Below are 23,813 nucleotides of genomic sequence, written 5' to 3'. Positions count from 1 at the left end.
CCCTTGTGAAAAGTCCCTCCCCAGCTCTTTTGTAGCCCCCTTCAGGTACTGGAAGGCCACTCCAAGGTCTCCATGGACCCTCCTCCGGGCTGAAAAGCCCCAGCTCTCTCAGCCTGTCCCCACAGGGGATGTGCTACAGCCCTCTGTTCATCTTTGTGGCATGAAGCTGGCAGGAGTTTGCCACTGCTGCTCTGCTTTCTCGTTTCTGTGCTACCCCAAGGCTCCCTTTCCTCCCACTGATCTGCTGCACACAGGACATGCCATGTGGCTCCCAGGTGGTCAGAAGGATCGAGCAGAGTGGCCCGCCCTGGATCAGGCCCTTTTTTACCACCTGTCATACAACCTGGGTGGAGACCAGTTTACTTCTTTCGAGGTATGTCTAATCAGGTGTTGCTCCCAGCAAGGCCACCACACCACACCTAGGTATCAAATAAAGCAGAGTTTATTTGGCATAGACCGAAAATGAACCGCAACAGAACTTTACGTCGAACAAAGGCTAGTTACACAAACTGGAACGAGTGCAGTTAGAGCCTCAGTTACAATCTACCAACTAAAAAAGGTTAAAAAAGTATATTTCAGAGTCTCCCAGTCTTGTACTTTCTGTTCAGAGACACAGTGGCTCACTGGTGCATTGTACCTTTCATCTTTTGAAGAGATGTCATCACAACTGCAGTTGTGTTTCTCAGCTACAACGGATTTGGTTAGGAAATCAAGAGATTAATCTACAGGCTGCTCTTCAAATCCTGTTTGTACTTCAAAGAGCAGTTTTAAGCCTGTTCTAAGGCTTTCAAGTTGAATACATGAACCTTGTGCATCAAATAACTAACACTTCAATCGCTGTCACAAGAGTAAGAAGGGGGTGAGCAAGCTTTTGGCTTGACAAATTCCCAACCCCACACACTAGGCTTTCTCAACCCTGGTTGAAATGTCACAAAACCAGACAGAAATACAGACAGTAGCAGACTAACTGAAACAAAAATACAAATTACACTAGTCAGAGTCACTGAGACTGGCTGGTTCAGCTATCGGACATACAAATCCCTCCTGTTCTACTCCCCTAAGAGTAAGGAGTGAGGTTTTACACTAGGAAAACAGTATCTTGCAGATCACTCCAAAAACGCCACCCTCTATAAAACCAGACTGGGCAAAGCATTTCAGAATGTGCCATCAGAAATTCTTTAACAGCTGAAAACCCAACAGGAGGTCTGATTCTGTGAGGACTTTCCCAGGTTCATGATGGCTCAGCACATCACCAGTCATTCACGTCATTTGAAGGCTTTCAGTTCAGCACTTGATGCTCATGACAGCATCACAACCTGATCATTATTTACTCCAGTTACTCCCCATAAATATCCCTTATTTTATTTACAGATTTCTCTAATCTCTTAAAACTTCTACACCCTTTTCAGTGTTTTCCAAGATGATGCCAAAAATTGTTTGCAGTGAATGAGGTAAGTAAAGTGAAAGCATTTGCTCTACAACATCTACACCTGGTCCTTCACTTTGTCTTGATTTTCATTTTAAGGCTTTTTGGAGACTGGGAGTTGCACCACCTGAGGGTTAATCACCAGTCACTGTTACCTATGGAGAAGTAATTTCAGTCCTAGAGAACTCAATTTCTTTAAGACACAAAAATTAACAGGTCCTGCTTCTAACACTGCTGATGACTTCCAACACAGTCTGTGTGGACTGATTTGCAGAGTTTGTCTGTACACTTAAAATGGATTAAGCTTTGCCATGCTTTCAGAACTGTAAAGCTTAACTTGACTGAAACACCAGGTCAGTAACAAGAATTAGCTTTGAATGACAATGCCAAGTGGCTAACATGCTCAGCTGTGCACTAAATTTTCCTTCCAGACCCTCTGCACACCACCAAGCTCCAGCTGTACCCAGTAACGGAGAGGCACTGCTGAGCCATCACGTGTGCCGAGTTAATTCCCTGGGTGTTAAATTATGAATCGTGTTGTCTGATGCCTCAGCGGGCGACCCGGTGCCTCATTCCTGAGGTCTCCAGCTGAAGATCAAACCACTGGGGCTCTGCTGTCAGGAGCTGTTGGACAGGCCGCTCAGCTTCACTGCTGTGTTAAAATCGTGTGAAGCTTCTAACCTGCCTTCCCTCAGGCAGAAGATCACTGCCCAGGTAGCAGGTAGGATTTAATTTCAAACCCTTCAATCTTTCTGAGCTGCGGCTGCCTCCACCCATGGATCCTTACACCCACCTCTGGATCCTAACACCCACCTCTGGATCCTTACATCCGCCCATGGATCCTTACACCAACCCATGGATCCTTATACCCACCTCTGGATCCTTACACCTACCTACAGATCCTTCCATCCACCCATGGATCCTTTCACCCACCTATGGATCCCTTACATCCAACTATGGATCCTTACACCTGCCTATGGATCCCTTACATGCAGGTTAACATGAGGTAGTAAATCCAGATGCTATCCTGTAGTCACTGTTTGTGTTTTATGGTACCTCAAGAATTAGAATCAATGAGGAAGACAAAAGGAACCGATGCGACTCTAATGGAGAAAGAAAAAGAGAAGGAAAAATGCAGGTGACAATACAGGGAAAAAGTGATGAGAAGCTTGACTATAGAATACTAACTCTTATCATATTTATTTGTACGACACAGCTGGGAACATCCCCAAACATCTGTCTGGCTGAAGAAGAGAGCACAGCTGGAACGCTCAGCTATGGTGAGATTCCCCCTCTGGGCCGGTACAAATAAAGGACACGTCGTGGGCAGCTCGCTACATGATACTTGCATTCATTAAGGATGACAACCAGGTCCAGTTTCCAACCTCACCTCACCAGGTTTATCCCTAATTTATGAAAATAAAGCCTATATATTTTGGACATTTTTATATATATATAAATATATATATATATATATATATAAAATACACACTGCCAGGCACCTTAACAGACACACTCACACACACATATTGTGCACACCCACCCAGGAGCAACATGCCTGCTATCAATATTTTGTGTAACACACCTCCTACATCTAGGAGATAAGAAGAACAACAACAACAACAAAAATCCCTTTTTTTATGGCAGTTCTGCAGGCAGAAAAAAATCAATACAAAATTATTTCCTCGTACAAAACTGCTTGGTTTTCTTTACAACCAACGCTGTAACACACCCCTGGAGAATGCACTAAACACCCCTATACAAGGGAAAAAAAGAAAAGAAGAACAGGGGGGAAAAAAGGGATCAAATCTTTATACAGTGGTAAAAATACCAACAAATTGTAAGCTGCTCTGCAACCTTCCTTTGCTAAAAGTTAGATACATCACACCGTTCTAGCAGCAGATTAATAAATAAGGATTAAATAAGTCTATTATACAAAGCCATACCCAATGGCAGATTCAAAACCAAGAAAGCTCTGCAGGTCCTTTCAACTTCCTACACAAATCTTTTTGTTTATTAGGAATAAGACTCAGTATAAAACAGGGAAACAGCCAGCACTTGATCTCTATCTACAGAACACGAGGAAAATCCAAGGAGAAGGAAAATATTTAACAGTTTATGGCACCTGTACTGCGCAACTTGTTGGGTTTTTTTTTTCAATTGTTGTGGTTTTTTTTCTTTCAAGGCTCTGTTTCCCTACAACTAAGGAGTAAAGGGCTCTTCACCTCATAGCTTTTATTAAGCAAACTCGATATAACCAACCACACAGTGGCAAGAGACAGAACCAGCTGTTCCCAGCTGCAAAAAAATAAAAATAATGTATTGATTTCCACCCTAAAACAACATCATTTAGGTGTCAAGAAGAGAAAAACAGTGAAGTCACAGTCACTGAACTTCTACAGCTGCTTTGTTCCTCCCGTGGCAAATCCACTCTGTTGTCTGTGTTGGGTTACTGTTGCTTAGTAACTATTTTCATGTCCAGCCAGGGTGTAGAGGTTGCTGTGGGCAGTTGGGTTTTCTGTTGGCCTGCTCTCTAACACCACCACTCTGTAACCAAACACAAACAGAACCCAAAATGGTTAGTGGCAAGAGACAAAGCACCTGAGGTAACTACTGAGGAGGAACAAACTTGTTGCTCACAGGTTCCTGCATATGGAGGGATGTAGGTTCTCTTAAATATCTTCAATATTTATTCTTTACCTCATTTTCCAGCACTGCAGTGGAGGATACAAGGAACAGGGGACTACAAGCAGCTTCTAGAACCAGATTCTGCCCCTCTGAACCACAGGCACATGTAGCATGTTACAGACCTCTTCCAAACTGACAGCACTCATGACCAGCAGGATCAAAGAGTGATTGTCCCTCTGTACTCAGGACAGGTGAGGCCACACTTTGAATACATGGTTCAGTTTTTGGCTTATCACTCCAAGAAGGCCATTAAGGTGCTGGAGCAGATCCAGAGAAGGGCAACAAGCTATGTTCTCTGCTTCTGTTGGAAAATTATCCTACGGCCAGAGTGTTGTCAGGAGACACCACCCTCCTATCATCTGTAGCCCAAGTATGTTTATACCTCCTACATGTGATAAACATCAGCCACTAACCTAAACAGTTCTCCTCATGCCCATGGCAGGAGGGTTGGAACCAGATAATCTTTTAAACTAACAGAGGGAGATTTAGAGTAGATCTAAGGAACAAATTTTATGACACTGAGGATGGTGAGACCCTGGCCCTGGTTGCCCAGAGAGGTGGCAGATGCTCCATCCCTGGAATTATTCCAAGTCAGGGTGTTTTGGGCTCTGAGAAACCTGCTCTAGTTGCAGATGTCCCTGCTGACTGCAGGGGGCTTGGACTAGATGGACTTTAAAGGTCCCTTCCAGCCCAAACCAGTCTGGGATTTTTCCTTTCTCTTCCCAGCCTCTGTAGCTGAAAGGCATCACCTGGATGTTGGGGTAGTGCTTGAATTTAGGCCACCAAGCATTAAAAGTTGCCCTAAGCCAGACCTCAAGGTCCAGAGGAGAGAAGGTTTTATTTTTAACTAGCTGCCAAGATAATTCACAGTCCACCAGGAAAATCCAAGCCAGGAGCAGGCTTCCCAGAGGTGCACTGGGCATTGGCTCACCACAAGCCAAAGGCTGCTCGCACTGCTCCCTGTAGCTCATCTCCTCACTCTTTATCTCTACACACTTGTGGTTGTGTTCACACTTCTGCCTCTGCAGTGGAAAGTGGGGAGCTCTCAGCAACAATTTTGGGCACAGATACAAGCTCTAACTAAATTTTTGGTTGCGGCAGGCAGAAACAGATCCAGAGGGATCTGTGGTGGGCTGGAGGCCAGTTCCAGCTGGAAGGGGAAAGCTGGTTTAAAGAAAAGGTTGAGGTTTCCTCAAGGTAGTTACCTGTCTGATCCCAGTAAGCGGAAAACCCTGGTTTCATCTGATATCTCTTGGGTGACCTGTGGGAAAAACGTGGAGACTTTAAGATTCATTTCAGTGGCCAGAATGAAATTTACGGGCCTGAGCTGGAAAGAGCTGGCTGATGTGTGTGAGCTTTACTGTGCAGGCAAGTCAGTGAAAGCAACCAGGAAGCTAAAGCACAACCATTTTCCCTAGGGAAGCAGTGAGGCGGGCCAAAGGATCAAGTGGTAAATAAGGAAGAGGAAGGAATTAAACTTGGAGAGCCTGACAGGTTACTTACTTCATCTGACTTAAAGCTTTTGCCCTGCATGCCGTGTTTCCAGAAGGCCAGCACACTGTCTTGAAGGCACACTGCAAAGGATAAACACAACATCAGGCCAGAACCAGGAGTGATGATGGGGAAGCGTGTGGAGTGAACACAGTGAGACTTGAACAGCTGGCAGAATCACAGAATCGTTTGGGCTGGAAGAAACCTCTGAGATCACTGAGTCCTACTGTCAACCTAAGACCACCATGGCTGTTACAAGAACCAAACTCAAGTAGAAAAACTGGACTGAAATGACTCCTTGGATCTGAGGCACACATTACTGTTTAACATGCAGTCCAAACCACACCACTCAGACTTCATTTGCCAGGGCATGAGAAGCATCTTTGGCTTTTCCTTCCCTGCCTTTCCCTTCTGTTCTCTGGGCTGTTGTTTCCCTAATGATCCTGGAGAACACAGCAGGATGTGTACAAACATGCTGCCAGCCAAAACACTGTGGAAATGATTTATTACATTTACTTCAAAATAGACAGGAGTATGAAAAACAGGAGGAGTCTTCCATTTGGGGCCAAAGAGGAGACAGAACACTACCAGCTCTGAACGATTTAATTACCAGACTGCCGAAAATTATCAGGAGCCTGATGTTCCTTAAGCAGTGTCACAGGAACATAGTTTACGCCATGCTTTGTTTTCCTAAATCCTACTTCTTTTCCTTTACTATTCCTTCCGGTCACACTTTGTCTCTGCTCAGTACTGACCATGTCCTAAGCAGACAGAACAAAGGCACTCAGCAGAATCCTCAGAGCAATGTCTGTCACAACAGCTTCAGACTGATCTTCACCTGCTACTCTCCTCTCAACCTCACAATCAGAGCAGGAGGAGTTGTTTAATACTCTGAATTCCCAAGAGACCACTTGGAGCTGTTCACACTATTCAGTCTTAGCTGGTAAGCAGAAGGCTTTGGGTTAAATGCTTCTGCCTACGAATTCCTTCAGAGCTGAAGGAAAAGGAAATGGTCCAGCCATGTTGTGCAAGTCTCAGCAGGAGATGTAGGACAATACAAGTACAGCAGTTAATTAGAACATGTCAGAATTTAGGGAACAATCACAGCCTCCATTAAAAGGACCTTCCTTCACGACGGGTTAATGGCTACGGTGGTCTTGGGTTGATGGTTGGGCTCTGTAATCACAGTTCTGTGAAATATCTAAATCAAAATGCTGTATAAAAGCATGTGTCCTGCTCTACCACCTGCTGCTAAAATACAAAATACCTTCATCAAAAATCCCCCGAAGGGAAGTTGCCTGAAGAACCCAGAAAAGCAAGTTCAACAGAACTGCTAACAAAAGCAAGTTGTGTCTCTGCTGACGCTGATTCCAGAAAGCAGCTCACTTTCTGACACATGGAATTATTAAACTTCTGTTAGGTAGCTATGTCTGAGAGCTTGTTCACAGAATTCCAGCATTGTGGAGGATGGGGGGACCTCTGGGGATCATCCAGTCTGCCCCCCCAATAAAGCAGAGTCACCCACAGCAAGTTGCCCAGGATCACAATGTCCAGGTGGGTTTGGAATCTTTCCAGAGAAGAAGCCTCTTTAGGCAGCCTGCTCCAGGGCTCTGAAGTGAAGAAGTTTTTCCAATTGAAATCTACCCTGCTCCAGTTTCAAACCATTGTCCCTTATCCTACCACTACAAGCCCTTCTAAGCAGTCCCTCCCCAGCCTTCCTGTAGTCTCCTTCAGATACTGAAATGCTGCTATAAGGTCCCCCTGGAGCCTTCTCTTCTGCAGGCTGAACAGCCCCAATTCTTGAAGCATGTCAGCGGAGAGAAGACAGCTCAAAATATCCTGATGTGCACAGATTTTAGCATCAGGCCCCACTGGGTGCACTGGGCCAGTCTTGATTATGGAAAACCCTTCAACACTCATCCCTCTAAATTCTGAAGTCCTTGAGAGACAACAGAGAAGCAAATCACTTACCCACTGACTCGATGCAGAAATCAAAGCTCAGCTCAGAAGCCAATTTCTTGCTTGACTTCAGTTTCCCTTGTAAATTCACAATTTTGACAAATTCTCAAGGAAAAGGAGAAAAACAAGAATTAAAACTCAGTGCTGGAAAGGATTACTGACAGCTTTAAGCATAAAATGCTAATTCCCTCCTTCAGGGACAAAACCCCAGCGTCTAGTATTAGCCTAACATGAATCCAAGAGCATCCTTGGCCCTGAAAGTAAATATAGAAAACCTCCTTATAGACTCCATGTGTTTTTAGACTCCACTGGGAGCCTTCCTGCAAGTAACAAATGGTGAATCCAACAGAGAGTTTGGAAATTTAGGCAGAGCAAGTCACTGCACAGTTCTCACTGAGGTGTTAACCTCTGATTCATGAGAGCTATGGATTTATAGAATGGTTTGGGCTGGTCGGGACCGTGAAGATCAGTTAGCTCTAACCCACCTGCCATGGGCAGGGACCAGATTGCTCAAGGCCTCATCCAACCTGGCCTTGAATCCCCAGGGAGGGGTCAAGTGTTATAATTACTGTGTATCACAGAATGCCAGCATAGTGGGGATTGGAAGGCACCCTAAAGCAGGGTCACCCACAACAACTTGGCCAGGATCACAGTGTCCAGGTGGGTTTGGAATCCCTCCAGAGGAGGAGACTCCACAACCTCTCTGGACAGCCTGCTCCAAGGCTCAAAAGTGAAGAAGTTTTCCCTCCTGCTCAGATGGAACCTCCTGGGTTTCAGTTTGTGCCTGCTGCCCCTTGTCCTGTTACTGAGCACCACTGAAAAGAGTCTGGTCCCATCCTCTTGCCCCCCATCCTTTAGATATTGATGAGCATTGAGAAGGTCCCCTCTCAGTCATCTCAGTGCTTATTGTGTGTGTGTGTGCAGTGCTGATGTGTATGATGGAGCAGGAGCTCTCTGTGCTGCCAGCACATGCAACAGGCAGATGTTCCTTTTTCCAAGGAAATGTTGAAACCTTCTGACTGGCAATCTGTTTGATTCTGACCTGGGTTTTTCATTTTGAAAAGAAACAGAAATGATACAAACATGAAGAGGGAAAGAGGAATCCCAAAAATCAACCCAAAACCTCACTGACCCCAACTCTGTCTTTTCAGAAATATTCCAGCACAAATTAGTACTGAAGGGAGAAAAATTAACTTGTGGAGAGTTAACAATCAACAGCCATGGCAGAGCGAGTTCTGCAGAGGGTGTAGTTAAGTTGCCCAACCGAGACATGTTACTTACTGTCCAGGCAGACCAGGACAGTGTCTCTTTCCAGCTGCGTGACGTGAATGGCATCTAACTGCTGATTGCCTTGGGGAAAAGAAAACAGGGTTGTTTTAATCTCTCATTGTAAAATTGGTCTCAGCCTCCCCTACAACTTTCAACAGCCTTTTCAGCTACAGGTTTTCTGTAGTTGCTGCTTGTCACTGGGCACCACTGAAAATAGTCTAGCCACATCCTCTTGCCCCCCACTCTTTAGCTACTGATTAGCACTGAGAAGATCCCTGCTGGGGCTACTCTTCTCCAGCCTCTCAGCCTTTCCTTGTCACAGAGATGCTCCAGGCCCCTCAGCATCTTATTAACCTCCGTTTGACTCTCTCCAGTAGTTCCTTGTCTCTCTTGAACTGGGGAGCCCAGATCAAGAGCTATAGAATCATAGGATTGTTTTGGTTGGAGAAGACCTCTAAGATCAAGTCCAACCTTCAGCCTAAGACCACCATGGCCATTAAACCATGTCCTGAAGTGCCATGTCCACATGTTTCTTGAACACCTCCTGGGATGATGACTCCTCCACCTCCCTAGACAGCCTGTTCCAGTGCCTGGCAATCTACAGTATTTGTTACTCTCTTGATTTCTTTAAGGCTGTATGATCAACAGTTTAGGAAGGATGTTGACTTGCTGGAACGAGTCCAGAGAAGAGCAACAAAGTTGGTGAGGGGTTTGGAACACAAGCCCTATGAGGAGAGGCTGAGGGAGCTGGGGCTGCTTAGCCTGGAGAAGAGGAGACTTAGGGGTGACCTTATCACTCTCTACAACTACCTGAAGGGAGGTTGTAGACAGGCTGATGATGGTCTCTTCTCCCAGGCACCCAGTACCAGAACAAGAGGACACAGTCTCAAGCTGCGCCAGGGGAGGTTCAGGTTGGATGTTAGGAAGAAGTTCTATACAGAAAGAGTGATTGCGCTATGGAATGGGTTGCCCGGGGAGGTGGTGGAGTCGCCGTCATTGAAGGTGTTCAGAAGGAGACTTGACGGGGTGCTTGGTGCCATGGGTTAGCTGTTTGGGTGGGTTGGATTGGTTGATGGGTTGGACACGATGATCTTGAAGGTCTCTTCCAACCTGGTTTGGTTTATTCTAATAAAGGTTATTCTAATCCTGGAATGTTCTGGGAGGAGTATGTGGGCTAAGGACAAACCTAGCAGTTCAAAGCAGCATTCAATATGAAACCACTACTGCTTGTTAGCAGAAAATACATTTTATGTCACAGTCCAGCAGAGCAACTCAAGTTCCTTCATGAAGAGGCATGAAAATGAGCAAAAAGAATCATTAAAAGAAATCTTTGCTCCTTAAAAAGCCAGCCTCTGCTCTTTTCCCATAGACCCACATCTGGAAAGGCTATTGTGCTGATATTAGAATAGATTTAATAGTTTTTATTAATGAGGTTGTTGGTACAGCTTGTAAAAACAACTATCTCCAACAAAAGCATCTGCAAGATATCAGCAAGCTTTTCAAGATAAAACACAGTCTTCTACTTATTAATAACCAGCTGAAGAGGACAAGCCTCCCCCAAGGGCTGGAGGATGGAGACAAATGTATCCATGTGAGTCTTGGTGCAGAAAAAAAGGGGGGAGAGCAGGAAGATTGATCCCTGGAGATAGAATGCAGTAACAAATGAGAACCCCATCAGCAGGGTCTGTGTTACTAGTGCAGCAAATGTATGAAGTATAACATTTGTCTTCATGTGTCTAAAAGCAAAGTCTTCTAGGAAAGACCATTTACAGTGAAGTTGGTTGCTCATCCCAAGAAAACCTTGGAATCAGCTTCAGTAAGCTTTAGGTAGAGAAGCTGCATCAGTCTGCCCAGCCTAAAGAGCTTCCAAATGACTTCTGAGGGAGGTGTATCCAGCAGTTAGAATCATTTTAGTTGGGAAAGACCTTTCAGATCATCAAGTCCAACCATTATCAAAGTCTACCAAGGCTGGTGCTAAGCCACGTCCCTCAGCACCGCAACTCTTCATCTTTTAAACACCTCCAGGGATGGGGATTCAACCACCTCCCTGCACAGCTTTTCTAGTGTTTGAGAACCCTTTCAACGAAGAAGTTTCTGTTAATGCACAGCCTGAACCTCCCCTGGTACAACTTAAGGCTATTTCCTCTCATCCTATCACTTGTTTTTTTGGGAGAAAAGACCAATACCCAACTCTCCACAACCTCCTTTCAGGGAGCTGTAGAGAGTGCTAAAGGCTCTCCTTGCCTTCCTTTTCTCCAGGCTGAACAATCCCAGTTCCCTCAGCCACTCCTCACTAGACCTGTTCTCCAGACCCTTCAGCAGCTTTGTGGCCCTTACAGACATGCTGCAGCACCTCAATGTCCTTGGAGTGAGGGGTCCAAATCTGAATCTAGTACTGAAGGTGCAGCCCCGCCAGTGCCCAGTAGGGGAGCACAGATCACTTCCCCTCATCCTGCTGGCCACACTATTGCTGTTCCAGGACAGGATGTTCTACTGTGTGTTACCAGAAAAGAAACAGCCAGAGGACCCACAGTCTTACCTGCACCAATTTCTGTAAACCAGGAAGAAGCAGAGTTCAAGTTGATTGTCTCAAAGTGAACTACCTGATTTGGTTCAGTACCCTTGCTGATGGCTACGCAGACCATGGGGTACTCCTGCTCGGGGATCACCAGCATTTCAAACACATTCAGAGGGCTTGGCAAAGGAAAATCAAAGTGCTGGAAAAGACAGAACATGGCATTTGTAAAGTTTCCTTTAACCTTGGAAATAAAAAGTTGAAAGTGGACAAAGTGTAAAAGATGTGGAAGAGTTTCTCAGTGCTACTGAGGCATCATGAGCTGTGGCAGAGGCACATGCTGGTCTGTTTTTCCTAGTACTGGGCTTGATCCAACACTTGACTGACTCCAGTCACAAGATTTTCTTAGTCAAAATGTGCCCAGCCAGATTTTCAAGTGCTCAGAAGCCACAAAAAGGACTAGACTGAGATGTATTTTCCATTACAACCTCTGGAAAGGTTACTTCAACAACTGTGTAATGATTAACATGCAATGTCCTGCAGGAAAATAAAACACTTACTTTTATTAACATGAATTTCTGCATGGGCTCATACCACTGGAGCAGAACAATTCCAGACTGCAGTGCACCACACAGGTACTTGTGGCCTGTGTATGGATTTCGTACTGTGTAAAATAAACAAAAAAGAACCTTTTTAAGTCCTGGAAGTTCAATGCACACTTGGAACAAAACCCCTACAGCTGTCTTAAGAAATAGCATCAGTTTCATGCTAGATTCACAGAATAGTTTGGATTGGAAGGGACATTCAACATCATCTGGTTCCCCCCCCCCCCGCCACGGGCAGGGACACCTTCCACTAGACCAGGTTGCTCAGGGCCTCATCCAACCTGGTCTTGAACACCTCCAGGGAGGGAGCATCCACAGCCTCCCTGGGCAACCTGTTCCAGTGTCTCACCACCCTCACTGTAAAGAGTATCTTCCTAATCTCCAGTCTAAATCAGCCCCGGCCTAAATCTGGCCCTACCCTACCCAAGCCTTCTGGCTTGCCACTCAAATATCCATGGTGCTTAATACTCTGCTACATTCCAGATAAACTCAAATTATATTTGTAATTAATGACCACTAACATTCTTTGAGTCCCAGTAAAGAGGTCACATGCTGAGTGGCCAGAAAAGCTGTACCACCTCCTCCCTGGGGCTGGGTGAGCAGGAGGAGTGAAAGGTCTAGGTCAAGTTGAGATGGAAATAAAAACATTCCCAAGCAGCAGAGCTGGCCTGTAACTCCCCATGAGCCTTGACAGCTAATACAGTGATGGGATAAACGCATTGGGGATTGCTTTAAGCTCAGTTGGGTGTGAGACCAGCCTGATTTCACATGTACATAGAATGGTTTGGGGTGGAAGGAACCACGAAGATCATCTAGTTCTAATCCCCCTGGCATTGGCAGGGACACCCTCCACTAGACAAGGTTGCTCAAGGCCTCCTCCAAGCAGGCCTTCAGGAATAACTTGTAATACTGTAGACACTGTTATGAGATAAAGAGGATATTCAAGTTTGCAACTAGGGACTTTTTACCCTGATTAAGCATTTTTAAGAGCCGAAAGGTAGAGTTTGACCCAGCATTAGGGCCAGACTCCAACAGGACATTCAGCCTGCAGAAAGCCCAAACCTGTTTGAAAGTCACTGAAGCCAAAGCCAAATCCATAACTTCACAGGCTTTAACTTCTGTGTGCATTCAGAACTTAGAATCATAGAATTGTTTTGGTGGGGAAGAGCGCTCTAACATCATAGGGTCCAACCTTCAGCCTAAGACCACCACAGCCATTAAACCATGTCCCACACTTGAGCAACAGCTTTCACTCCTCCCCAAGCTGACATCATTTTTATTCACATCCAGCCCTTTCTTTGTGGAAAAAGATTCCCTTTTTTTGTGTATGTGTGTAGTGGAAAAAGATTCCTCCTTTGTGTGTGGAAAAAGATTCCTCCTTTGTGTGTGGACAGATTCTGGGTTTTTTTAATGGAGAAAGATTCTTTTTTGTAGAAAAGATTTTTTTTGTGGAAAAAAACTCTTTTTGTGGGGAAATAAAATGCTTTTTTGGTTTTTGTGGAAAAAGATGTGCTTTTTTGTCTGGAAAAAGTTTTTTTTGTGTGTGTGGAAAAGACTCTTTTTGAGTTAGCCTCACTAAAAGGTCAAGCCTTGATCCAAAGCAGAAAGGGTGTTTGTGTAGGTGCAGCAATCTGGGATCCTGTAACAAGCATTACAGTCGCAGGCAGGCTGCATGTCACAGGAACCAGTTAGGTCTGGTGGCAGCCTGAAGCCAGTGATCCCAAACAGCCCAGGATTTCCCTTTGGACCTTGCTCTAGGTTAAGAGCTGAGCTGAAAAATGCCTTTGCCCTGAGTAGCACTTAGATGTTTACCCTACACTCATGAGAAGGAAAGCAGCAGCCAGGCACAGCACTAAGAAGCACCACAGCCATGCTGCTTTCTGATTAATGGACCAACTATGAGCTTATTAAAAGTAAATGGGTTGAAGACAGGAGGCCGGGGAACAAACCCACCAGCTGAGTGTCTGCTACTCACCTATACAGCATTTGTGGCATCCTTTTGTATCAGGGATCTTTGTCGTTAAGGCAAACTTCCTGGAACGACAATGATGGCAAAAGTACATCAGTGGAAGGCCCTTCAACAGCACAGAGTGTCGATGGCAACATGCACTTGTTAACGAAGTGAGGGATTGCTACCTTGGTAATATTTTGTCAGGAAAGCGGTGGGTTTGGATATGAGCAGCTAATCCTGTCTTCTTGGCTTGTTCAAACAAAGCTATTAAATTATGGGAGTAGAGCTGGAAGGATTTCCCTGTAAGAGAGGAAAGCACAACTGAGGTGGCACCCATGCCTCCAGCAGAGAGCTGCATGGTTCAGAGAGATTTCTGTATCCAAAAGATTACCTTCTAGAAATCAGGCCACATGTGTTAGGGGTTTCAAGTCCAGTGATGAAGGAAAACAAAACCAAGACAATATTAATGCACATGGAGAAGACAAAGCATTCAGCTCAAAGTTCGTTTCAGCACCACTAAAGCAGCTCTGAAAGTCAGGGTTATGAAAACATTTTTAGAAGGCTGCATTTGCACAACAATTAATTGCATCAGGATGCTTTCTGTACCTATAAATCACCACCAGTGGTCCATGGAAGGCTAGAAAGATGCTGAGGGGCCTGGAGCATCTCTGTGAGGAGGAAAAGCTGAGAGACCTGGGGCTGTTAAGCCTGGAGAAGAGCAGCCTGAGAAGGAATCTGATCAATGCTCAGCAGGAGCTAAAGGGTGGGGGCAAGAGGGTGGGGGCAAGAGGATGGGGCCAGACTCTTCTCAGCGGTGCCCAGGGACAGGACAAGGAGCAACAGGCACAAACGGGAACCCAGGATGTTCCATCTGAACAGGATGAAAAAATTCTTTGCTGTGAGGCTGCTGGAGCCCTGGAGCAGGCTGCCGAAAGAGGCTGTGGAGTCTCCTTCTCTGGAGAGATTCCAAACACACCTGGACACTGTGATCCTGGGAAACTTGCTGTGGCAGACCCTGCTGCAGAGGTCCCTTCCAAACCCTTCATACTGGGATTCTGTAACTCTTGTTTGACCAATACCAAGTGCTGAGCTTTTCAAAACTAATTACAATGAAATAAATAACAAAAAATATGTTGGGCCACTGCAGACCCCTGGCTCTGCTCTCCCACTTCTGAACAACCAGGTTCTAAACAATCAGCTTCATCTCTGAAAGCCTCTCGCATGAAACCGCTTTGGAAGCAAAGCTTCCCATACAAACACAGGGGACAATGCACAGTTTTCTACCTCAGTACAACCAAAATTCAATGTACTGAATGAAGACTTTGAATGTTTCTCTTCAGTTATCCTTTTCTCACTTTTCCCTCTGCTTGTACCTACCTGACAAGGACATTAAGGTGTTATTGATAACATACAGCCAGGTGCACTTGCGAGGAAATAACTGAGGAAAGAAAATGATTCCATTAATAGAAACACAGAGGGATTCCCACCAATGGCTTTCTCTGCCTGCTCCACCTGCACCACCATTCCTCCAGGGATCAACACTGGAGAAGCCCCCAGCTCCAACTACTGCTTCCCCTTTAATTCGCTCTTTTGGACCCTCCTTAGCCACTTTCTCTGTCTGAAATAGTTTTCATTTCTTCCCTGCTCTACACCTGAAACTTGCAAAAGGTGATTTTTGCTTTAGCTTTTAATTAGCACTATGGATCTGAAGTGGGACAACTGGCAAGGCTGGGATATCACAGATAGAATGATCCAGCTTGCTCAGGAATGACAGGCAGAAAAAGAAGGCTACCATGGCTACAGAAACCTACTGAACCACACAAAAGCCAGGAGAGAGAGAGAGGAAAAAAAGAAACATCAGAATTTCTGAGCAACTGCCATTTTCAGCACCTGCCAACACTTCCCTTCCAAGAACATTCTGCAACTCCTGAGTCTAACAAGACAGATTTAATAACACTGTGGATTTATGAGGTGGTTTCAGAAAGGGTTTGAGAGCCCAAGGAAAGAGAAGCAAGTGTGTATTCATTTGTGATAACAAGGCCAGCTGAATTCAATGGCTGAGAGCTTCGGTAGCAGCCAGTGGAGAACCCATATGCCATCTAGTGGAGATGAAGTGGAGGAGGAAGGACAGGTAGTTGTCGCCAAGAAGGGCGTTTTAGTAAGGAGCTCCTTCAGCAGCAGTGTTACAGAAGCAGTAACCAAAGCATCAGCTAGGTGGGGGAAATATTCATTTTCCACTTCCATTTCTAGCTGTGATGCAAACCACTTTGTGCCACAAATCCTGATCTCTCATCTATCCTCTAATCCTCACCATCCCTCTGACACCAAACGTTCTTACTTCAAAATGTCCCCAAATCCGTGTGTTCAGAACACCAAAAGTCACCTGTTCCATTGTTGCTTCGTGAAGTTCATTCAAATTCAAAGTATAGATGCCTTCTTCTGTGCCAAAGATAATGTACTGGTCTAAACAAACAAAGAGAAATGGATGATGCCACCAGCTCATCACCACTTTGTTGTCAGGTGGGTTTAAAATACAAACCTCAGAAAGCTTTACCTTTAGTATCTGGATGTATCCAGGACGTGGCACAATTAATCTTCAAAGGACAACCATCAAAGACTTTGGAAAAACAGGCTCCCATCTGAAACACCACCAAAAGTGAAACCTGACATGAGTTTACAATATAAAGCATTTTCTCTGCTGGCATTTGCCCACCTAGCACAGATCTGGACACACCACTGCTCTCGTTTCAGACACAAACTTATCTGCCCCCAAAGCTACAATGGAGCATTCCAAATCTTCTCACAGGTCCATTAAGAAACACTGTAAGATATGACATAAGAATATAAAAATGATATGGACCACTTTAAGTACCCACTGTGTAAGAACAATGCTGAGTGCTTGTAACAATGACATATGAAGGGGAAAAAAGCTATAATGTTGAAGTACTTAACACCCTCTTACATCACTGTCACCTCTCTCCCCTGGGCAGAATCACTTGGTTTGGAAAAGACATTTAAGATCATCAAGTCCAACCATTCAGCACCAAGGCTGGTGCTAAACCATGTCCCTCAGCACCATATCTCTGTGGCTTTTAAACACCTCCAGGCAAGGGGATTCAACCACCTCCCCGTTCCAGTGTTTGAGAAGCCTTTCAGTGAAGAAAGGGTTACTAAACACAGGTTGCCACTGGAGATCACAACTCAGGGATCCAACCATTCACATCCAGACCAAATGGTGATAGGAAGTTTTTAAGAGAAGGAAACAAATATTATGGATTGAGTACATGAAAAGTAACTGGTTACACCCAGAAAATCTACACATGCCATAGAAACACAGAATGGTTTGGGTTGGAAGGGACCTTAGAGATCATCTAGTTCCAAACCCCCTGCCATGGGCAGGGACACCTCCCACCATCCCAGGTTGCTCAACACCTCATCCAACCTGGCCTTGAACACCTCCAGGGAGGGGGCATCCACAACTCCTCTGGGCAACCTGTTCCAGTGTCTCACCACCCTCACTGGAAAGAATTTCTTTCTAATCTCCAGTCTAAATCTCTCCTCTGCCAGCTTCAATCCATTTCCCCCTCATCCTATTACTACAAGCCCTTGTAAAAATTCCCTCCCCAGCTTTCTTGTAGCCCACTTCAGGTACTGGGTAGGCTGCTTTAAGGTCTCCCTTCTCTTCTCCAGTTTGAACAGCCCCAAGTTTCTCAGCCTGTCTCTGTCCCCTGTCCTGCCATGACAGTAGGTTTCCAATAACTGCTACTGCAAATGAGATTTCTTACCAGCACCTTTGGTGTTGGGGGCAAACCATTGATTGCTGGCTTCTGTGGAAAGAAAGGAAGATCATAAAATTCCTCCCACACATGATATGAAAGTAGCAAACACGACAGTGAGGTCAGGCTGAGAGTTGCCATACTCACAGGAAAATCTCTTTTCTCTTTTTTACGTGGCAGCTGAGGGATTTGTCCAGACCCTTCAGCATTTTCTTCAATGAGTTTCAGCATCCCTTCCCCATTTCCTGAAAAGAAGCCCAGACACATTTTGTAGCTCACTTGACACAGTTGCTGTCCTATTCTCTCTTCTCCCCCGTGTCTCACAGGGTGGAGAAGTGAACTCTGAAACTTCCATCTACACTTCTCAGGTAGCTGTAGCCTTCCAAGGACAGCTGGCCACCCTCCCACATGCTAAGCCACACAGGAATTAATGCTTTTCATTCTCCAAATCAAGAATAAAGCTGTGGCAAGATCCTTGCAGGTGAATCCCCCTGCCCATTTGTTGGTTTTATGCTGTTCCTGCAGGGAACAGGAATGGTATGACTGGCTGAGAGTCTTTAGGGAATGATGTTTCCACCATGGGTGATACCTCTACGAACCAGCGTCCACAGAATGACAGAATGGCTTAGATTGGAAAGGACATCGGAGATACCTATTCCAACCTCCATTTCATGGTCAGGACACCTCTCAACTAGACTTGGCTGCCAAAGGCCTCATGCAGTCTGGTCCTGAACACCTCCAGGGAGGGGTCATCCACAACCTCTCTGAGCAACCCATCTCAGTCTCACCACCCTCGTACTGAAGAACTTCTTCCTAAAACCCAGTCTAACCCTACTCTCCCTCAGCTTAGAACCATTCCCCCTGGTCCTGCTGCTAGACACCCTTATGAAAAGTCTCTCTCCAGTCTTCCTGTAGGTTCCCTTCAGGTATTGAAAGGCCGCTATAAAGTGCCCCCAGAGTCTTCTCTTCTCCAGGCTGAACAACCCCAGCTGCCCCAGCCTGTCCTCATAGCAGAGGTGCTCCAGCCCTTGGATCATCCTTATGGTCCTCCTCTGGACTTTCTCCAACAATTTTGTGTCCTTCTTATGATGGGGACACCAGAATTGAATGTGGCATTTGAGGTGGGGTCTCACAAGAGCAGAGTAAAGGGGCAGAATCACCTCTCTTGACCTGCTGGCCACACTCCCCTTGATGCAACCCAGGAAGCTGCACCTCATGATCTGCTTGCATAGAAAACCACTGAAATCTGCTGCACACAGCTGCCTCCAGTCCAGATTTCCTTCCAGAGGAAGCAAGGCACCTTTAGGACGTGTAACACATTTACCTAGGTCGCTGTATCTAGCTGTGAGCAATCCAGGGCTGCTTATACTGCTGGTCATTCCAACTGAAGAAGAATCAGTCTGAGCTCCACAAACTGGGATACTTTGTCTCCTGTGAGCTGGTGGAGCTCTGCTCTGTGCGTCTGGGAAATGTTTTATGGTCTGACATTTCTCATCATCTGGAAGGTTTTCCTCAGGGTAACTGTTTATTCTTGGCTGCAACAAACCACAGAGGTGGAGGTTACCTGTGAAATGGCACCTGGAAGAAGGAACTTCATAGCGTCATAGTACAGTTTGGGTTGGAAGGGACCTTAAAGGTTATCTAGTTTCAACCCCCATGCTGTGGGCAGAGACACCTCCCACTATGCCAGGCTGCTCAAAGCTTTGTCCAACATAGCTTAGAACATTTCCAGGTTTGGAGCTTTCATAACCTCTCTGGGAAACCTCTTCCAAGGCCTTGAGACTAGTTTAATACAAATCAGGCTGCTTCTAGACACACAAAAACCACATTGGTCTTTGAAAAAAGACCAGACAGCAGAACTGTCTATGAGATTCCTTGTCAGATGGAAAATCACAGCAGCAGGCAGAATGCTGAACAAGAGGACATCCCACGAAGCATGCTGGGGAAAATACCTACAAGTCACTTTGTCTAGGGTGGCCTACAAGGCTGCAAGTCCCCAGAGGCTGAGATGGTGCAGACTGCAAGTCAGCATAAAATAGGAAGCTGCCCAAAGTCTGCTAGCAAATGGAATTTAACAGAGTTTATAACCTGCTGAGAGCGTCAGACAGAGGTGCTGCTGAGGCTGCACAAGCAGGGCTTCATGGAATAGAATCACAGACTGGTTTGGGTTGGAAGGGACCTTTAAAGGTCATCTAGTCCCTGCAGTCTGCAGGGACATCTGCAACTAGAGCAGGTGGCTCAGAGCTGTGTCAGAATCATAGAATGATAGGGGCTGGAAGGGACCTCTGCAGATCATCTAGTACAACTCCTCAGCTAAATCAGGATCACTTAGGGCAGACCACACAGGCGGGTTTGAAATTTCTCCAGAGGAGGAGACTCCACAACTTCTCTGGACAGCCTGCTCCAGGGCTCCAGAACCCTCACAACAAAGAAGTTCTTCTTGATGTTAGGTGGAATTTACTGGGTTCCAGTTTGTGTCCACTGTCCTTCATCCTACCACAGAGCACCACTGAAAAGAAACTGGCCCCTTCTCCATGGCCCCAACCTTTAGCTCTTGATGAGCATTGATCAGATCCCCTCTCAGGCTGCTCTTCTCCAGGCTAAATGGCTCCAGATCTCTTAACCTTCCCTCATAACAGAGATGTTCCAGTCCTTTCATCATTCTTGCAGCCTTCTGTTGGAATCTCTCCAGCATTTCCCTGTCCTTCTTGAACTGGGAAACTCAGAACTGGACCTAATACTCCAGATGTGGCCTCTGCAGGGTAGAGTAGGAGAACCTCCCTCAACCTGCTTGCCACGCTCTTCTTAATGTACCCCATTGGCCTTCTTGGCTCCAAAGGCACATTGCTGGCCCATGAATAACTTATTGTCCAGCAAGATTCCAAAGTTGTTCTCCAACATGTACAACCTGACCTTGAATGTTTCCAGGGATGAAGTATTTACCCCCTCTCTGGGCAAGCTGCTTGCTGGCTGTAATTCCTAAAGCCCACCAGCTCTTACCTTTGGAGGTAGAGGAGGTGGTCCAGCTCGCTTTAGTGTTGATCTACAATGAGAAGGTGCAGCATTGTCTTAGTCAAACCATCAACACAAACAGAATTACTGGAGAACACAGACTGCCAATTAAGACAAGCAAGAGGCACGGGAAGGATGGGTCACAGCTTTTGCACTAACAGGGTTAAACTACAAGTCCAAGAGAGAGGGGGGAAAAGCACGTTAATTGTGTTAGAAGTGGTGGGGCTTGACAAACTCCTGTGCTCTCAGAAATGCCAAGGTTACAGAGCAACCTCTGATGAAGGCTACTGGGATTTAGCAAAGAAATGTACATTCAGAGACTAGTTTGGTGCAGCTTGCAGCTTTCCTTCTGGATCAAACCAATGTTTGGGCACAAGAGGAGCTGCACATACTCCACCAGAGCTCTGCAGGAACATATTCACATCCTGTCTTTACCAGGCTTGGCTGATGATCGATGGATTAATCAACACAGCATCTGCTTTAGAGCATTAAGCACTCAAAGACAACCTCAGGAAGGAGAGGGAGGGAAGGAAGCATTGCTCTGCAGACATTCTCCTGAGGATCAGCTGAACAGTCAAGCATGTATTAGACCTCTGAGTACAGCCAGCCCTCCCTTTTTGATGAGTGGCAAAGCTGCCTGCAGCACTTTAAGGGAAGAGGTTTTGCCAGAAGGCTGCCTGCTTTAGCGAGCGCCACAGGGGGTCAAACACAACTGCACAGGAAGGAGGTCCACTCACTCTTCAATATCTTCCATCCCATCGCCACATTTTGTAAGCAGTCCCCTAGGTGAAATGTTCATACGATTAAGAGCTCTGCTCCGAGGTTGGCCTGTGCGACTAAACCGAGGGGTGATGTCATTGGTTTCACAACAAGCACCTCCCAGCCCTCTTCAAAACGAAGCACTTCCCTCTCCTACTCACTGCACTGAGCCCTTTCTCATTTCACAGAATCGGTTTGGTTGGAAAAGACCTTTGAGATCGTAGAGCCTAACTGTTAACCCAGGACTGCCCAGTCACCCTGAAACCATATCCCTCGGTACCACATCTACACGGCTCTGAAATCCCTCCAGGGATGAGGACCCCATCACTTCCCTGGATAGCCTGTTCCAGGGCTTGACAACCCTTTTGGAGAAGAAGTTGCTCTTCATGTCCAACGTAAGCCTTCCCTGGCACAACTTGAGGCTATTTCTGCTTGTCCCATCTCTTGACATTTCATACAGATTGACAGATTGCACTGGGTTGGAAGGGACCCTCAAAGATCATTTTCTCCAACCCCCCTGCAGTCAGCAGGGACACCTCCAAATAGATCAGGCTGCCCAGGACCACACTGAGTCTCATTTTGAGTATCTCCAGGGACAGGGCCTCAACCACACCCCTGGGCAGCCTGTTCCAGTATTTCACCACTCTCATTGTGAAGAACTTACTCCTGATATCCAACCTCAATCTGCCCTGCTCCAGTTTCAAACCATTGCCCTTCCTCCTATCACTACAAGCCCTTTTAAACAGTCCCTCCCCTGCCTTGCTCTAGTTCCCTTAAGGTACTGGAAGGATGCTCTCAGGTCTCCCTGGAGCCTTCTCTTCTCTAGGTTGAACAGCCCCAATTCTCTCAGCCTGTCTTCATAGGAAAGGTGCTCCAGCCCTCTGATCATCTTGGTGGCCTCTTTTGGACTTGCTCTAGCAGGCCTATGTCTCTCTCATGGTACTTGTGTCTCTCTTAGGTTGGACATCAGGTGAAAGTTCTTTACAAGGAGAGTGGTGAAATACTGGAACAGGTTGCCCAGAGATATGGTCGAGGCCCTGTCCCTGGAGATACTCAAGATGAGAGTTGATGTGGTCCTGGGCAGCCTGATCTAGCTGGAAGTGTCGGTGCTGACTTCAAGGGTTTTGGACAAGATGATCTTTGAGGGTCCGTTCCAACCCAATGCAATCTGAGACTACCAATCACCCTTCACTCTGATAAAAGTCAAAGGGCAGGAAAAGTGAGAACCCCCCAGCAGACATCCTCTCTGTACACCCCTGGCATTCCTCAGAACTGCTGGGCCAGAGGAGCTGTGCATTTCCTGTTTATCTTTCCAACTGGAAGTGGTTTCCAAGTAAGCAGCATGGATTCACCATCCAGTAACTTTATGCCTGTCTTTTCAATCCTAAGTCTGCATCTATTTACCCAGCTATAGCCTGGAAAACATTTGCTACAGCTACATTAAGTCTGGTTTTAATACACCTTGGTAATAAGGCTACAGAAACAGAATCAAAACAAGAAATCACTTTGACAGGAGGAGTTTCCCTCCCTCCCTGCTCTTCAACCCTGCAGATTCCAGCTGTCTGCAGAGAAACCTTCAATCTGCAGCTCCTCAGGGTCACACAAACAAAGCTTGAGGAGGAAGGAAAGGACTTGCTGTCGTTACTGCAGGACCTAAAAAACCCACCCTAAGCTTGTACTACAATGAGAGCGAGAACAAAAAAGAGGTTGAACTTAAAAAGACCCAAGCATGGGTGATGTCAGTGACACAGCCAGCTTTCCAGGGGGCTGTAATGTCAGCTGACAGCTTATGCAAGGCTTTATCTGCAACACAAAAATAAAAAGAGGACAGAAACACTCACTGTCTGCTGCTCGGTTCCACATAATGATGGGAAACAGGCTCTTCAGGCTGAGCAATTATTTCAACTCAAATACCATCTTTCCTAACATATGTGCAGCAGCATTGCTGAACATCCAGGTTCTCTGCAAATCCAGACTGTCTTTAAAGGCAGAATGCAGTATTTTGCAGCAAAAAGGAGCCACAAAGCTAATAGATCCTAGTCCCAGCTTGGACAGAGCTCTGCTCCCTTACTTCAGGCCTGCTTTATGCCAGGGGAGCTCAGTCACAGCACATCTACACCTACAACATTTCAGCCCGAACAGGACGTGACTGTATTCGAGACCAGACAATGCACAGCAGAAGCAGTTGTGAAGTTGTTCTGAGTGTGCTGCAACACAGACCTGTTCTCCACACCCTTCACCAGCTTTGTTGCCCTTCTCTGGACAAGCTCCAGCACCTCAATGTTCTTCTTGGAGTGAGGGGCCAAAAAAAGGAGCTGGTACTCAAGGTGTGGTTTCACCAGTGCTGATTACAGGAGCACAA

At 46.0% G+C, this 23,813-nt stretch overlaps 1 protein-coding gene across 4 annotated transcripts in view; it reads right to left on the bottom strand.

Moving 5' to 3' along the window:
* Positions 1-424: 424 nt before the first annotated feature.
* Positions 425-23,813, bottom strand: part of MAP4K5 (mitogen-activated protein kinase kinase kinase kinase 5) — an 89,280-nt gene continuing 65,891 nt past the window's right edge. For 2 of the 4 annotated variants that reach the window (XM_068149123.1, XM_068149122.1), the window contains exons 17-33: positions 21,430-21,528; positions 20,681-20,723; positions 19,005-19,215; positions 17,828-17,925; positions 17,690-17,731; positions 16,459-16,543; positions 16,288-16,367; positions 15,282-15,342; positions 14,090-14,204; positions 13,929-13,987; positions 11,909-12,012; positions 11,373-11,550; positions 8,846-8,914; positions 7,577-7,669; positions 5,618-5,688; positions 5,320-5,375; positions 425-3,973 (exon numbers count right to left, since the gene is read on the bottom strand). In XM_068149123.1, the coding sequence (XP_068005224.1) occupies positions 3,886-3,973; positions 5,320-5,375; positions 5,618-5,688; positions 7,577-7,669; positions 8,846-8,914; positions 11,373-11,550; positions 11,909-12,012; positions 13,929-13,987; positions 14,090-14,204; positions 15,282-15,342; positions 16,288-16,367; positions 16,459-16,543; positions 17,690-17,731; positions 17,828-17,925; positions 19,005-19,215; positions 20,681-20,723; positions 21,430-21,528 (1,552 nt within the window). In that variant the 3' untranslated portion in view covers positions 425-3,885. The remainder of the gene's footprint in view (positions 3,974-5,319; positions 5,376-5,617; positions 5,689-7,576; positions 7,670-8,845; positions 8,915-11,372; positions 11,551-11,908; positions 12,013-13,928; positions 13,988-14,089; positions 14,205-15,281; positions 15,343-16,287; positions 16,368-16,458; positions 16,544-17,689; positions 17,732-17,827; positions 17,926-19,004; positions 19,216-20,680; positions 20,724-21,429; positions 21,529-23,813) is intronic. The other 2 variants (XM_068149124.1, XM_068149125.1) reach the window with 2 other exon arrangements.

This window comes from Melanerpes formicivorus, unplaced genomic scaffold (assembly GCF_026170545.1).
Source record: "Melanerpes formicivorus ecotype bairdi unplaced genomic scaffold, bMelFor1.0.p_v2 SCAF_17, whole genome shotgun sequence".
Classification (NCBI taxonomy): domain Eukaryota; kingdom Metazoa; phylum Chordata; class Aves; order Piciformes; family Picidae; genus Melanerpes; species Melanerpes formicivorus.
The sequence above is the reverse complement of the archived record's forward strand: the minus strand, read 5'-3'. Positions and strand labels throughout refer to the sequence as shown.